Below are 16669 nucleotides of genomic sequence, written 5' to 3' on the forward strand. Positions count from 1 at the left end.
AGCTGTACCTGATTTTTTAAAGATGTGTGATTAAAATGTTTTTTATGTTTAAGAAAAAAATTATAGCATTTTAACTATATAATTCGGGTTTATGCTCTAATTGGTCCGAACTAAAACGACAGCTCACAATATAAGGCATTTCCATATGAAAACCCCACAAGCTCTTGTATTGAAATTTCATCAAATAAATCTTCTGATATACAACCATTTTATATCGCATATATGTTTCTGTTAAACAGTGTATTTAAATATGTTGCCGTTCTTTAACCTTTTTTTTCAAATTCATTGCTAATCGAAGATGAGATATAGCTAAACAAACCACAATTTTACTGTAATACAAGACCTTAAAAAAAGATAAACAAATACAAAAAAAAATATTTTTAAAGAACATGCCGAAAATCTTCTCAATGACGACTTCTATTTTTTTTCTCTTTTTTTATATTGTTTCTTTCATTCTATTTCCGTATGCTGTCGTATTCTAAATAGCGGCACAATAACAGCCACTATATTTTCTCTGCCATTAATTTAAAAAAAAAACACTACGACGATACTTCGTGCGCGTTCATATGTTTATCGTTTTTGCGGCCGCTGATAGTGACGGGTGGCGTGATGTTTTTGTTTCGAAATGTAAATGTCAAGCAGCATACCCACTATGACGTGTTGACGCATAAAGCTGCGAACTCACGCACCGAACACACCTTCTTTATGAGGAGAAGAGCTTTTGCGTAAAATATTTTCGTTAAGCTCTGCCAGTGTGGTCGTGTGGAATGCCGACTCATCCCTGGCATACAAAATAAATTTGAATTTATCGATCATTTAGGGTTGATTGTAAGTGAGAGGGAAAGAGAGCATTTACAGTTAGTGGTGGTAATGTGAGCAATAAAGCTTTAGCTGTTATCTCACAACATTGAAATAAACAACACAAAATGATGTAATACAACGACACTGGTTTTGGTTTATCAATGGACTTGAAATATAATAATCAGCTGATAGAAACCCTAAGCAATTTTGTCATCCATGCAGGAAAAGAGTAAGAAAAAAAACAGAGGAGGGGAATAATTCTGAAACTGAAAATTTGAAATTCAAAGAAAATGTAAATAATTTGAAGAAATCATAAAACAAAGTTAAAATATTATTAAAAGGTTTTGTCCTTTTACTCATCATGGGAGCATAGGTCTTCCACAAAGCATCGCTATATTCTTGGAATAGTTCTTGTGTTACATTCGGTAATCACTCCCTGTCCTAGGTAATGGGGCTTTCATGTCAATACCATTCGTGCATCGCCCAGCAAGGCAAGTGATCGAAATCATCAAAGATAAACATCTGTTCGAAGACCTATATCGACCGGAGAAGAACCCAGAAACAGTATCAGCCATTCGTTTGCATAGCAAGCAGAAAAATAAGTCGTGTTTTGTAACGTATCCCATTCACAGCTTCATGAATGAATATCGAATTTTTAGCAATGCAGAACACACTAGTTTTGCATCTGCACCAACCACTATATTTAGTCATAGATTTTCGAGATAATTCAATCTAGCTAGGAGTCGAGATCTAAAATTCTGATAATAAACAAAAAACAAGGTAAAACTATACAAATATATAATGTTAATGTAGACATTAAAGAAATCGTGAAATATGCACTGTAGCATGTAAGAAAGATAGCTATACGAAAGTTCGCATTGGGATAACCGACCGGTTACGTCCCTGCCATAGACAATTAAAAAATGCAATAACAACATTAAGTCCTTCAGGTACCACATTGAAGAACCCTTTACTATATGTGAAATCAAATTAAAGGAAAAAGTTTTTAAAGGTGTGTTGGATACTGGTGCTTCGAAAATTCTGATAAGGATGAGGATATTGGTAACTTATCGAGGAGTTAACTTTGGAAATTAAGCCTATTTCAATCATGTCACTACAGCATCGTATCATCAGGAGTGTTTAATGAATATCGAATTTTAAACAATGCATTACAACTTTGTTATTTGGAACCCTATATTAGATATTGATTTCTGGAGATTGTTCGATCTAGCTCCAGACGTACTACGAGCCGGATAATTGACATTACGGCCCCTGATCACCGATAAAAATAATTCGATACTTTCGAGAAAGGTTTTGGAAGCACTTACCTTGAAAGACATCCAATCAAATTGGGGGGAGGTTGCTGAACAACTAAGGGGCATGCATCTCATTTCAAAGTGTAGCTTTGGAGATTAAGCCTATTTTCGATGATGCCACTACAGAATCTATCCTCGGAAGTGTGGAAGTGAATGTCGAATTTTCAACAATGCAAAACAAACTTGTTTTGTATATTGACCAAGCCCTATATTTAGGCCTAGGTTTTTGGAGATAATTCAATCTAGCTAGTGGAGCTCGAGGAGATTTACCTTTCCGATTACTGATCACCGATTGATACCTGATGAGATGACAGAAGAGCAATGCTATGGATTGAATGCTGGTATAAAAAAAAATCGATACTTTCGAGGAGAAAGGTTTAGGACGCACATTTTATCAAATTGGTTCAGGGTGCTGAATACGTAAATAACAGACATTATCCAATAGCCGGAACCATTGGATAATGTCTGTTCCAGTATAGACTTGCCAGCAAATCGACAATATGCTTAAATTAAACAGTATTTTGAAACCCCTGGAATATTAGGTTTTGCCTCAATGCAAGAAACTGTAATACATTAACGAAGAAAGATGCGTATCTTCACTAAAATATAGATGACATTCTCATACTACATCAGTAGGGTCGATCTCAAATATTCTTTTTGGCATGTGGAATTAGACATATGTATGTCAAGCTAACGCCCATTCTTCTTTTGTTGCCTTGCAGTAATAGGTCATAAATAAAGCTATATTATATACTGCACATTAACTAATCTTTTTCCATGGGCTAAAATCAGAAATATACAACCCGTACAAATTCAAAATTCGTCATACTTCTAGAACAATCTTCGTAGTTTAGACATTTTGCTGAACAGACCATTATTAATGAGTCTATAAGACCCGCCCATATATATGATTCTCATCTTATTTATCATCCCTCGTAGCAAGTAAGGAAACATATGTAAATCATCTGTACCACAAACATAACAGATCTACTCTTTTCTAGTAAATGAATGCGGGCAAGAAAAAAAGCTTCCCGGAATAACAAGAGATCTCATAGTAACGAAAAAGAGCGCGAGCGAGAGAGAACAAACAAGAGATACACTCACACATTGCTGCTGCTACCCGTATAACAACAGACAATAGAGAAAGACCTCCTATGGTTGGGATAAAATGTTGAATGATACCATCCATTCGTACGTTCGATATAGCCAAGTGAATTGTCGTGACTGAATGACAGAGTGACTGGTTCGATTGAAGTTTTTTTTGTTTTTCTGTTTAGTTTTAGTCGGCAAGCGTAAACACACAGAACTCGTTTCATTTTTCTCCGGCGGCTTTCTTTTCGAATGTTGGTGTTTCCACGCGCTGTAACCGGGTAGTTTGTTGGACTCGCTCGCTCGTTGTAAACAACAACAAAAACAAATATTATGATTTGTTAATTAATTAAATTCAGTCGAAAACCAAAATATATACAACAATAAAAAAATATTTAACTTCAAGCCAACTAAAAAGGTCAATGGCGCGTCATTGTCTGTCATGAAATAACGAAAATTGTTTTAGTGCTTTGCAACAGAAACAAAAAATTGTGGTAAATGAAATATTTTCTAAGTTAAACTAAAAATGTAACGGAAATAGAAAATGAAATTGAAATTTATAAAAAAAAATAACGGAAATAGAAAAAAGAAAATGAAAAATTGATATTGAATTATCTGTAGAATTACCAAAGTGTTCGAAAACTAAATAATCTGAAAAATCATCATTAATTGAATGGAATTCCCAAATTAAATTAAATGTGTTCGTATGTTTTTGGGTTTGTATGCTGTGATTTTTTTGTTTTTGCTTGGTTTGTTTGTTGACACACCACATTGCTGTTTATCCACTTATTTTTTTTTTGGGTGAGGTGATTTTTATAAATGTCCATGTCGACTACTACTCGTTTAGGCAGCCGACCAGCTTAGCTACTCAGCCAGTCATTCATGAATGTCATCAATACTTAAATTCATTTGTTGGGATGAGTTTATCCAATGGCCTATCTTCTCCCGCCATTTTCCCGCGTCTGTATTAAAGATCGACACAACAAAATCATCCAAACTATAAACGAATGGAATCTTTTAAGGCTACCTTGTCATTGTATCCAATTTAATGCAGAAAATTCCACAATTACACTCGAGCAAAAAATGTTAATAGCAACAATGGGTTAATTTGAGGGTGTGAACAATATAGCAATTTGAGTTTAAAAGTGAACAAAATAATTTAACAATATATGTTAAATTCGTTCAAAGAGAACAAGTAAATTTAATAATTTAAATAATAAATAATTTAAAACAGAAATTTCAATAAATTAAATAAATAAATTTTGATAATTAAATTGTGGAAAATTTTGGAGAAATAATAACAATAAATTAAAAATATGAAATTAAATAATATGAGGTGTGAAAATATGTAACAATTTAAGTAAACAAGAACAAAATCTCATAATAAGTGCTACAAGTATAAAGTATTCGACAGGGCCGATCTTTTTATACCCTCCACATTAAAAATACTAACCAGTAAGGAAAGTAGTAAAGTCGGACGGGGCCGACTATATGATACCCTTCACCACTTTGCGTATATTCAACAGATGAATCCTAACAGACGTCGCTTTCTTAAAGGACCAGTAAAATGAAATTGGATCCATAAACATGTCATTCTGCAACCAATACTAAATTTTTCATTTGGTCAGTTATAGAAGCTATATCTAAATCTGAACCAATTTCAGGAAACTTAACACACATTATTCTAGACCTAATTCATTACACTGTGCCAAATTTCTTGCAAATCGAAAGATATTAAGGGACTTTGGTGCATCATTTACATTAAATCGGACGAAAAAATATATAGGCGTTATATCTAAATCTAGACCGATTTTCAGGAAACTTAACACACATCATTCTAAAACTAATTCATTACGCTGTGCCATATTTCGTGCAAATCGAAAGATATATAAGGATTTTGGTGCACCATTTACATTAAATAGGACGAAAATATATATGGGAGCTATATATAAATCTGAACCGATTTTCAGGAAACTGTGCACACATCATTCTAAAGTCTAGAATGATGTGTGCAAAGTCTAGAATCTAGACCTTATATATTACGCTGTGCCAAATTTCGTGCAAATCGAAAGATATATAGAGATTTTGGTGCACCATTTACATTAAATCGGACGAAAATATATATGGGTGCTATATCTAAACCTGAACCGATTTTTTCCAATTTCAATAGGGTTCGTCCTTGGGCCAAACAAATGAGCTGTGCCAAATTTCATCCAATTCGGATCATAAATGCAACCTGTAATTTTTTTACAATTTAACATGGACGGACATGCATAAATCGACTCAGAAAGTGATTCTATGCATATTCTCAAAAGGAACCATGGGTCTATCTCGATTATTTTTGCCTGTTATAAACATCTGTACAAAGACATAATACCCTGTACCACAGTGTGGTGAAGGGTATAAAAATCCATGGGGTCTTTTATATGAGAGCTATGCTACGGAGTAAAAACAAATATTCCAGCTGGTCATTGGGCATCACCGAGTGGCAATACTTGCAAGCGAATATATCACATATACGTTAGTAGATGATTAAAGCTATATCAGAAACAAAGCTGACAGTGATCATTGACCAGAAACACCCTAGCCACGGCAATACACAAAAATGTGCCACTAAACCGACACCACGTTGCCCAAAAACAGTGAAGACGACAATTGGAACGTAATTTCCCAAAGAAGGGGCCTTATGATGCAACTGAACAACAACAACAATATCACAAAAATAATTAGATGGAAGTTCCTAGAAAATCTGGCAAAAACAGCCTAGGAAGCTGCTAGCCTAAACAACATGCGAAAGTTTCATCCGATAATAGATAGGTTCACAAATAGAATAAATAATTGTAATGATAAACTATTAACAAAAACTTATGAACAAACAAAAATGAAGATAATATTTCAAAGAAATCGGTAACTTCGGAAACTCCACTGAAAATAATGAAATTTATAGAGTTGCCAGTTTAGGGATTTATCCACAAACTGGGAATTTTTGTTGGAAAATTGGGATTAGTTTTTTGTTTGGTGATTTGGGAATTTTTAGGGGATTACATTTTGGATATAATAATTGAACTTGGGATATGTTTTTGAGAAGGAAATCAAATTACAGTCTAAATTTTTACAATGGGAAATAAAAACATTAAAAATGGCAACACAGGAAATGTACAATAACAACGACACATTTATGTATAAAATGTTACAAATGATAACATATCATCATTTGGGGATTTCAGTTAGAAAAAAAAACTGGCAACACAGGAAATGTACAATAACAGACCAATGGGAAATACGATGAATGTACTGGGTATCCTTCCCCAGCAAAATAAAGGATGCAATAGAACAACAAAATAATTTAATGCCGGTCAAAATTTGCGAGTTCAAAGATTGTAATAACTGGAGAGAAATAACCCTACTCAATAGCGTATACAAAATGTTAGCAACCATAATACAGAATAGAATTCAACGGCAAGTAGAAAACATTCTAAGACATTAACAAGCTGGCTTCAGACCAAAATGAAGCTATGTGCACCAGATCATAATACGAGCCATAATTGAATAATCTATAGACGCACCCTCTGTTTAAGAAATTTTTCGACGCTATCAGACGAACTGTCATATGGAAAGCAAAAATGGAGTACACCAAAAAAAAATTGAATAATAAAATCGATGTACTAGAATGCAGAAATATTTTATGTATGTATAAAATCGATACAGCTAAAGGGCAGTTAAATATTACTTGTGTTTAACACCATTACACAAAAGCTCCATATGCAGAATATTCTATACCATAGGTAACATATAGCTGTGGAACCTACGGACCCATGCAAAATAAGACTAAGCATTGGGAACGGGGATTGGCACCCCTTAAGAAATATTTAATGGAATCCCCAATGATCCTGCAATCGAGGTCCACAAGAAAAACCGGGCGACAAACAATAATCCAAAAACTAAGACAAAATAGCATTACATGAGAAGATTCAAAACCAGCGGCAACTAATCGAGTGAGATGGCAATGAATTGTGGAAGCACTATGATCCCAATAGGAGTAACATAAAAAATAAGACCAAAAAATATTTACACTTAGATTTGGTGTCATTTAGGTTTGGTTAACTAGTAAACGGTGTTTACGAGCTAACCAAACCTAAGTGAATAAAACAATAACAAAATTAACCAAATCAGTGTATGGGGTCATGAGTGTTATGAGCAGCCAAATCCCAAGCCTGAGTAAAAATGTCGAGACAATTGTCCATATTTACCTATTGTATTTTCGTATTAGATGTCCCGTTCCATTGACAACCATTTGAAATATTATATGGAAAAATTTGACTGATAATCGAGACAAAAACAAAGGTTTTTGTTTTAATACATCACCTTATTATTGCATCATGGTTATACCGATATTTATTATTTTCCCAGCTTCTTTTTTTCGCTGAGTGATCGATGTTGTCATCACTAATAACGTAAAGGCGTAATTAAAATGACGCTGTCGTCGTCTTCGTAATTAACAATACATAGCCTGATTGTATGCTGTATTTTTGCAATAAGCCACATAAAAATAATGATTACAATTTCCATATGGCTAATATGTGAGAAAATTAAATCAATTACAACAATACAAAAGAACATTAAAAAAATCTAGACATGTTTTATGATTGTTAGAAGAATGACAACACAATAATTGATGTCGCAAAAATGTGTAATATGTAATTATGATCACTGATTAATGTTGATGTAAAGTTCGTACGAAATTGTGAGTAAAACCTTTAAAATACAAATTGAGGTTACACGAAGTCAGTGCACCTATATCTATATCGAAAATCTTCAGGGGGTTTCTAAACCCAAGAAAAAAAATATTTCATCTTAGGCTTTCAAGATTTATATACCATCCATGATAAGGATATTGAAGCATTCATCGTAGATGACTGACTTATAACGGCTAACGAAATAGCTGAAGCTTGAAAACTTTGGGAAAACGTATTGGCATAGAATTCTAATTTCTAATTCTAGACTAAAAGTGTACGAAATGTATTAAAGTTTACTAAACCATCTACTAGGTAGAATATTAAGAATTAAACTACAAGTTTTATTTACAAATAATTAATGAAATTGATAATGGGTATACAGAAACAAATAATTCGTATACTCGTATACATGAATAGTGTTCAGAAAGTGTTACAAATGTCCGGATATTTTCATTTTGTGAATGCAATTCATATATATATTTTTTTTTTTGCTCAGGAACTATTTTTCTAATTTGACTTTATGTTTTCTTCTTTGTTTTGTCTTGCCTCCAAATTTCTTATTTATTATATTTACTTACATATTCTTGTTTTGCGTAATTAGAATGGTAAACTTTTGGCTCGTAAATTTGTTGTTCGCATCAACACTTCTTTGACATAATAAATTTCGCATTTAGATCGAAATAATTTGGAAAATACATATGCGAATTTTCAATACAGAGGTAGGAAACAGCGACTGAAAAAAGAAATAATGGGATTCAAAACTAACCACAATAGAGTGACTTGAGAGACCACGATTGTAGACAGAAGGAACATTAGACAAACAAACGATTGCAAAATTAACAACCACCAAGTGATTGTGGCTTTTTTTCTTTGGAGGAATACATTCTTTTTTGTTAAAATAGAGAGAAAGAATAAGGAACTAGAGTAAATTTTGGTAAATAGAGTTAAGTATGAAAAGAGTTCTGATATTAATGGAATGTTTACATTTTTTGAAAGGTCTCTGGTCTCTTTTTTCAAAGTGGGAAATTAATGATGTGGAATATTGCCGTCTATGTGAGAATGCAGATGAGGCGAATACTATCGAACAGTTATACTGTCGACAACCCATGCTTCGAAAGGGAAGGCATCAAATGTGTTGTAGATATGAGATAGGCATTTCAACTTTTTTCTCCGAGATAGGCCGCAAAATCATTTAGCTTTGCCAAATTTTCAGCACGGATATATGTCACCTCCAATTGGAAAATTTAAAGCCTTCAAAATTCCGTAAAATGGATTTGTATATAAGGGCTGTGTCAAAACATTTGCCTACATACTTCATTTGTGATATAAAACACCTTATGAGTAGTGTGAATGGATGTGAACAATTTCAAAGCTCTATATTAAATATTGCAATATCTATAGTAACTTAAAAAATGGGTGGAAATTTCTAATTCTATCAAAAATTTAAATACTCTATGGGGTCTCCGATGAATATTTCCAATTGTTGCATGGACGATGTAGAATATAAAAATTTATTGCTAATATTTTAATTTGTCATTTAATACCAGTTTTTATATCACGAGTCGATAATTTCCTTTGTATAACTGGCCAATACGGTTCTAAGTCTAATTAGAATTTCTTAAAATATTGGCACTGTGACAATACGTTATGATCTTGTTAATTGCATGTTACCTAAGTAGACTATTAAATAATTTCATAATACACACTACCCCATCATTATATATATTTAAATAAAATATTCAATTATTGCCCCTTTTTAATTTGGTGTTATGGTTGTTATATTGCGGTAACGACTTAATGCCAAAACGTTTATTTTTTTAACAATAAAACAAAGTTCCTGGACATTTATTTAATTGAGGTCAAAGTACCGTTTCTTTGAGAGAGATATATTATTTTTTTGCAATGTCCATGAAGTACTTACACAAATACATATTTAAGTGTAATATGAAACGGAGGTTTGTGTGTGGTACATAATTACAATATTACAATATTGTTATATTTTAATTAACACTTTTATTGTAACAGTTATGTTAAAGTGGCAATATTTGTTAATTGAATGGCCTTGTTTAAAAAATACACATCTAAAAAAGTGTATAAATTATTCCAGTTTGTGTTGCATAAAATAAATCAAAAAATACTGTTGAATGCCGACGATGCCTAGTTTATGGAAAAAGTAGTTTACTCTATATTATTGGTCTAAATTGTCCTAAACCCATAGTAAGGAGACAATTTCAACGTGTTCTTCATAACCAAATTATAAATGCTTAAGAGGATGGATATTTTAAATTCGTTATTCCAATTGTAACAGCTGGATTTCACAATATTATTTAAAGAGCTTTGGAGCTTTGAATATTTGGAATGGAGTATCGTTGTACCAACACCTAATAATTTTGAGTATGTAAAGGGTTTTATACTCAGTTCTCAATACATTCGATTGCAATTACCTATTTCAAACTGTTTGCAGAAAATTGTAGAATTGGGTCGATGTTTTGACATAGCATTTATATGAGATTTTGATAATCGAAATCAATGAACACCTGTCGCTTTTTTATTCACAATTAAGTGCGGGTGAATTTTTATGATTCTTATAATCACAGAAAATCTGCAAAATACAAACGATTACGGAATGTTTATGATTGCCGTAGAAAATATATAAAATCTTATACAAAACATATTCCAATTTTTACTGATGTGTGTTTCCGTTAACGAACTATTGGGTACGACTTTTTATTTGTGATGTAAGCATGTATGGTATAAAGCCACAATATCTTTGAGTTTTCTTATGGAAAGGAGTAGCTACCCCAAACGTAGTATCTTGAGAAGTTTAATGTGATACCTACCTATTGGCCTACTTTACAGTGGCTGAGCCACAGAGGGAAATGCGCCCACCAGCGCCGAAGTGCTGTATCAATCGGAGAGCATGCAGAAGGCACACTCTCCCCCATGGTTATGGGCGAAAACACTACCTCCGCGAAGCTCCCCAGGGGGCCACACAACTGTCAAGCTGGATCGACAGATCCAGGGGCACCAGACATCCGCGGTACGGAAAACCTCCGCTCAGGCTCGAGACCGAAGCCTCTCCCAGTTCGACGCAAATCCGAGCTGGTATCCCAAAACAAAATAAACAACAGCAGCAAAAACCCCAAGTGGCAAGGAAAGACCTCGTCAAAGGCAGTGGCGACGTTGAACAAATACGCACAACGCAAACAATTAACATGCTGTCCTGACTGCACAAAGGACCGCGGCACCGGACATCACACACAAACAATCAACGAAACTGACCTCACGGTCAGCGTACACGACATCCACAAGACGAGTGAACCTCATGAAGCAGAAACCGCGAACCACCCAGGATGCAAAAAACCGCAGGCAGCACCTTGTCCTCCACCTATCAATAACACACTCCCGAAGGATAGTGCTGTACCGCCTACTCTCCCCATCCACCAGATCAAAAGGACTGCGCCAATCATCCTCACCCAACTGCAAGCAACCCTTAAGCTTATACACGATAGTCCTACATCTCACTTCAAGATCAAGCGGCGCGGAGCCAAGCAGCACTTGCAACGCCTCTGTGGAAACAGTGCGACACACTGGCAAGCATGCTAACATGACGACCCGCTGACACGAAAGGAGCTTCTTCTGTCCAAAGACAGATGGGGCAGTTCTGTACCATATAGGTACACCATAAGTTGCACAGGCAACAAAAAGCCCACCATATATGATGTGCACAAAAACGCCTAATCAAGCCCCAATCGGTCCGCAAAACACTCCTGATGGTCTCAACGACCGTTGTCTGCTTCTCCTTCAACCGATCGAAGTGTGGAAGAAAATGCAAACGCTCTGACAACGTTATCCCGAGATATTTAACAGTACACGAATACCTTATGCCGCGTTCAACAGCTCGAATGCAGGGAGGACGGATGTATGCCAACCTGCCTTCCAGCACCGTCTTCTCGGTTGTCACCTCCACTCCAACTCGGTCACTCCAATCCTGCATAGCTTGCTCACCAAGATTTTCCAATTCAAGGCGACTATCCCCTTCAATCATGTTGAGCAAGTCATCCGCATATGCACAGACATTGAAGAATGCAGCTAGCTCCCGCAACAGAGGATCCATCATGCGATTCCATATGCATGTACCACAAATGGAACCCTGTGGGCAACAACGCTGCACATCCCTCCAGACCTAAGCACTGGATCCCACGACACAAGCCTTCCTATCCAAAGAGCGATCTCCCTACCTCCGACCTCTGTCAACTTTGTGAGCACACTATCCATAAAAGGAAGCCAACTGCGCCTTTGAAATCCACAAATATGTTAAGGACATATTTGGAATTTTACCCGCTCAGGCTATCTTAAACATGCCGCCACGCGACCCGCGGTAAAACCAAACTGATACAAGGACATACCTTCGATGTAGCAATCCCTAAGCCATGGCTCCATAATCCTCTCCAGTACTTTTGCAAGAACTGGAAGAAAACATATGCCCCGATACGAACAAGGATCACTCCTCACCCGATCAGGCGACTGTGTATGCGGGAAGTATCCATGATGAATGTAACTGGAGAAAATGGACTCGATATATTCCGGCATAACCTTCCAGATGGCTTTCACCATCCTTCCAGTCATACCATCCATACGTGGCGATTTTCTACTTCTAACCCGACAGATACTGTCCACAACTTCTATACGATCTAAAGCCGGAGGCTCCCTCAATTCATGAACAAACGGAGGAAATTATGTACACAAGGATGCCAAATAATGTCGGACTCCGTAAAAGATTTAGATGAGTTTTTGGTTGCCTTGCATTGTATTCAGATTTCTCTGTTCCGCTATTCTACTGACAAAATTGTAAAAAAACGCGTGAAGCACTGATATAAAGTTTCTACTTTACCAATACCCTGGGGAATAGCGGCATTGTCCATGATGGACATTTTGTCCGGAACATATTCCAGTTAGCTTTTTTCCATATTAGTATTCTTTTGTCGATGATATTATTAAGCTACTAGGATTGTTGATCATTTGCTTTGCTCCTGAACAAAAGTTTCACCCTCAGTATGCTCAATAGTTTCCTCTACTTGGTTATCACCGTCAAATTCTTTCTCTACGATTTTTTTATTTTGTCGGCGACTTACATTTCATCATCTGGATTATCGCCATCAATTCCAAATTTTTCAAATAAGTTTCGATTTCCTTGTCATATACTCCTAGTGTAGTAGGAAATAATAAGCAATGGTGTGTAATAAATAACTGCATAATGAGGTAAATATCCATCATACATATGATCATTTTTATACCCTTCACCACACTGTGCTACAGGGTATTATGTCTTTGTGCATATGTTTGTAACAGGCAAAAGGAATCGAGATAGACCCATGGTTCCTTTTGAGAATATGCATAGAATCACTTTCTGAGTCGATTTACGCATGTCCGTCTGTCCATGTATTTTTGTTAACAAAGTACAGGTCGCATTTATGATCCGATTTGGATGAAATTTGGCACAGTTCACTTATTTGGCCCAAGGACGAACCCTATTGAAATTGGAGAAAATCGGTTCAGATTTAGATATAGCTCCTATATATAGTTTCGCCCGATTTAATGTAAATGGTGTACCAAAGTCCCTATATGTCTTTTGATTTGCACGAAATTTGGCATTGCGTACTGGAATGAGTCTAGAATGATGTGTGTAAAATTTCATGAAAATCGGTTCAGATTTAGATATAGCTACCATATATAGTTTCGGCCGATTTTAGGTAAATGGTGCACCATAGTCCCTGAAAATGATTTGATTTGCACGAATTTTGGAATAGCGTATTGAATTAAGTCTAGAATATCTTGTGCCAAGTTTCGAGAAAATCGGTTCAGATTTAGATATAGCTCCCATATATAGTAACGCCCGATTTTGGGTAAATGGTGTACCAAAGTCCCTACATATCTTTCGATTTACACGAAATTTGGTATAGCCTACTGAATTAGGTCTAGAATGATGTGTGCTAAGTTTCGTGAAAATTGGTTCAGATTTAGATATAGCTCCCATATATAGTTGCGGCCGATTTTAGGTAAATGGTGCACCAAAGTCCCTGAAAATGTTTTAATTTGCACGAATTTTGGCATAGCGTATTGAATTAAGTCTAGAATGACTTGTGCCAAGTTACGTGAAAATCGGTTCAGATTTAGATATAGCTCCTATATATAGTATCGCCCGATTTTAGGTAAATGGTGTAACAAAGTCCATATATACCTTTCGATTTGCACGAAATTTGGTATAGCCTACTGAATTAGGCTTAGAATGATGTGTGCTAATTTTCGTGAAAATCGGTTCAGATTTTGATATAGCGCCCATATGTGGGTTCGTCCGTTTTAAGGTAAATGGTGTACCAAAGTCCCTATATATCTTTCGATTTGCACGAAATTTGGTATTGCCTACTGAATTAGACCTAGAATGACGTGTGCTAAGTTTCGTGAAAATCGGTTCATATTTAGATATAGCTTCCATTTATAGTTTCGCCCGATTTTAGGTAAATGGTGCACCAAAGTCCCTGCAAATCTTTTGATTAGCAAGAATATTGGCATAGCGTACTAAATTAAGTCTAGAATGACGTGATGGTTTTAAGCAAATTGTACACTAAAGATCCATACCATAGTTCGATTGACTATGGCATGGATCTCTGGCAGGTTTGCTTGAAATCGGTTCAGATATAGATATAACTTAGCTTCCATATATAATTCCGACTTATTTATGTTAATTGTACGCCAAATATTCAATGGGTGTCTGATTGAGATTCAATTTTAAACAGTACAGCGACGTCTTTTCGGATACATATGTAAAATATACCCAAAGTGGTGAAGGGTATCATATAGTCGGCCCAGTCCGACTTTACTTTCCTTACTGGTTTTAATTAAATACAGATTTTTAAAGAAATTTGGGGTACCGTTACATGGGGCTATAAGTTAACGTGAACCGATATACCCCATTTGAAATATTAAACATCTCAGAAAAAGAGCAATGTATATGCAAAATGTTCAAGGCTCTATCTAAATTATTGCGATCTATATTGTGATTTCAACAGACGGGCATGCGTAAATCGACATAAAATTTTATTCTGATCAAAACTGCATATACTTTATAGGGTCTTCGATAGTTATTTCGCCATATTCAGTTTTAAAGGGCACGTCACCCCAACATCTTCCAATATTTTTAGCTAGTTTGTTGGTTTCCTTAGTTTCAATATGTTTACAATCCAATACAATATAGAAAATAATAAAGGAAATAAATATTTTTGAAATCGAAGAAGAAAGAAAAATACCATTGTGGGCCTTGAACTTTAAAGGGAACCAGGTTATGTACCATTCATAACCACGATCTTAAGCTTTCCCACAACAAAACGCACAGGAAGTTCATCTGGGTTTTTTGTACGTTCCATCTGGTATTAAAAAAACACCTGATTCCTATTTCTGTGTATTTCCACTAATAATCATCACTTTATCAATAGTTATTTTTTTTAATTATTGTTTTATATATTTATTTTGGTAATAAACGTTTATTTTACGATTTCTTTATGATTTCTTCTTGCAGATTAGAAGTCCTCCACGGTGAACTTTGAAATCAAAAAACGAAAGAAGGCGGCTACCAATAACACAAAACTAACCGAAACCGCCACACTAGAGCAAAAATCGTTCATGCAAAACATTAGCAGCGTATACGTCACGCTAACAAATCAATAAATAAATAAAAAAATTAAGAATTGATTGTGAGAGGAAGACCAACGGACATAAAACAAGAACAAAAAGAATTAATCAATAATAACAATAACGAAAAATAAAGAAAATAAATGAAAAACAAAATAACCAAAAAGGAATGAAAATCTTATCAACAAAAACAAAATAACGCCACGCTTTACGCATCGGAGTAAACAACAAGGCAGAGAGCATATATGTGTGGGTTGCGCGGCAAGATTTGAATGTGTGTTTGACCGTTTTTTGCAAAATTAATAAAATACAACAACAAAACCGTATATTGAAAACAATAATATTTAATAATACCTCCTATTATGCACATGAATCGATTGCATTAATTGTTCAACGCCTAGAGTTACAACTTGAATGAAGTGCAAATTGGCTGGCATTTAATCGTTAGGCATTGTTGAGTTCACAACAAAAACAACAGCAGCAGTAACAGTAACAGCGTTCGGGAAAAGAAATTCGTATTCGTTTCCTTGTATCCTAATCAATAGAATCACATAGCGATTACGGTGTTAGTCTACGTCCCGAAATAGCCAGTGATTGATTGCATTTTGAAACGAATCCCGGAGAGTTCTTTTCCCCACACCAACACCGCATCCACCTCAGCCGAGTGAAACGTAACGCCTCACCGATTTCATATTTTAACCATTGAACATTGGATTCATTGATTCAGTTGGTGTTGGGGTAGCACCACCAACAGTCACAATTACAACGCATAGTATATCCGTGCATTCAAAAAATACCCTCAATACGGAGCTCTTACCAAATAAAGTGGGTCAACAATTTGCTGGCGATTTTTTTCGTTTTGGAATCGAAGTTGAACAGACTCTGTGTGTAACTACAAGAGTTGATTGCTAGTCAAACTACTAAAACGCTAGCCATTTACCGGCAACAAGTGTTTTATTTTTGGATATCGGCTACCAAGTGCTACCCACCACTGCGTATCTCGCAAGCAAAACTGTCTGCCTAGTAGCTACAACAATA

At 35.4% G+C, this 16669-nt stretch overlaps 1 protein-coding gene across 1 annotated transcript in view; it reads right to left on the bottom strand.

Moving 5' to 3' along the window:
* Window positions 1-12059, bottom strand: part of LOC133323547 (lipase 3-like) — a 32664-nt gene extending 20605 nt beyond the window's left edge. The window contains exon 1 of the mRNA XM_061532463.1: window positions 11889-12059. Coding sequence (XP_061388447.1) covers window positions 11889-12059 — 171 coding nt within the window. The remainder of the gene's footprint in view (window positions 1-11888) is intronic.
* Between the last annotated feature and the right edge of the window lie 4610 nt (window positions 12060-16669).

The sequence above is a fragment of the Musca vetustissima genome, unplaced genomic scaffold (assembly GCF_032173495.1).
Source record: "Musca vetustissima isolate MV318-11 ecotype Yass unplaced genomic scaffold, APGP_CSIRO_Mvet_v1 utg25810, whole genome shotgun sequence".
NCBI classification, from domain to species: domain Eukaryota; kingdom Metazoa; phylum Arthropoda; class Insecta; order Diptera; family Muscidae; genus Musca; species Musca vetustissima.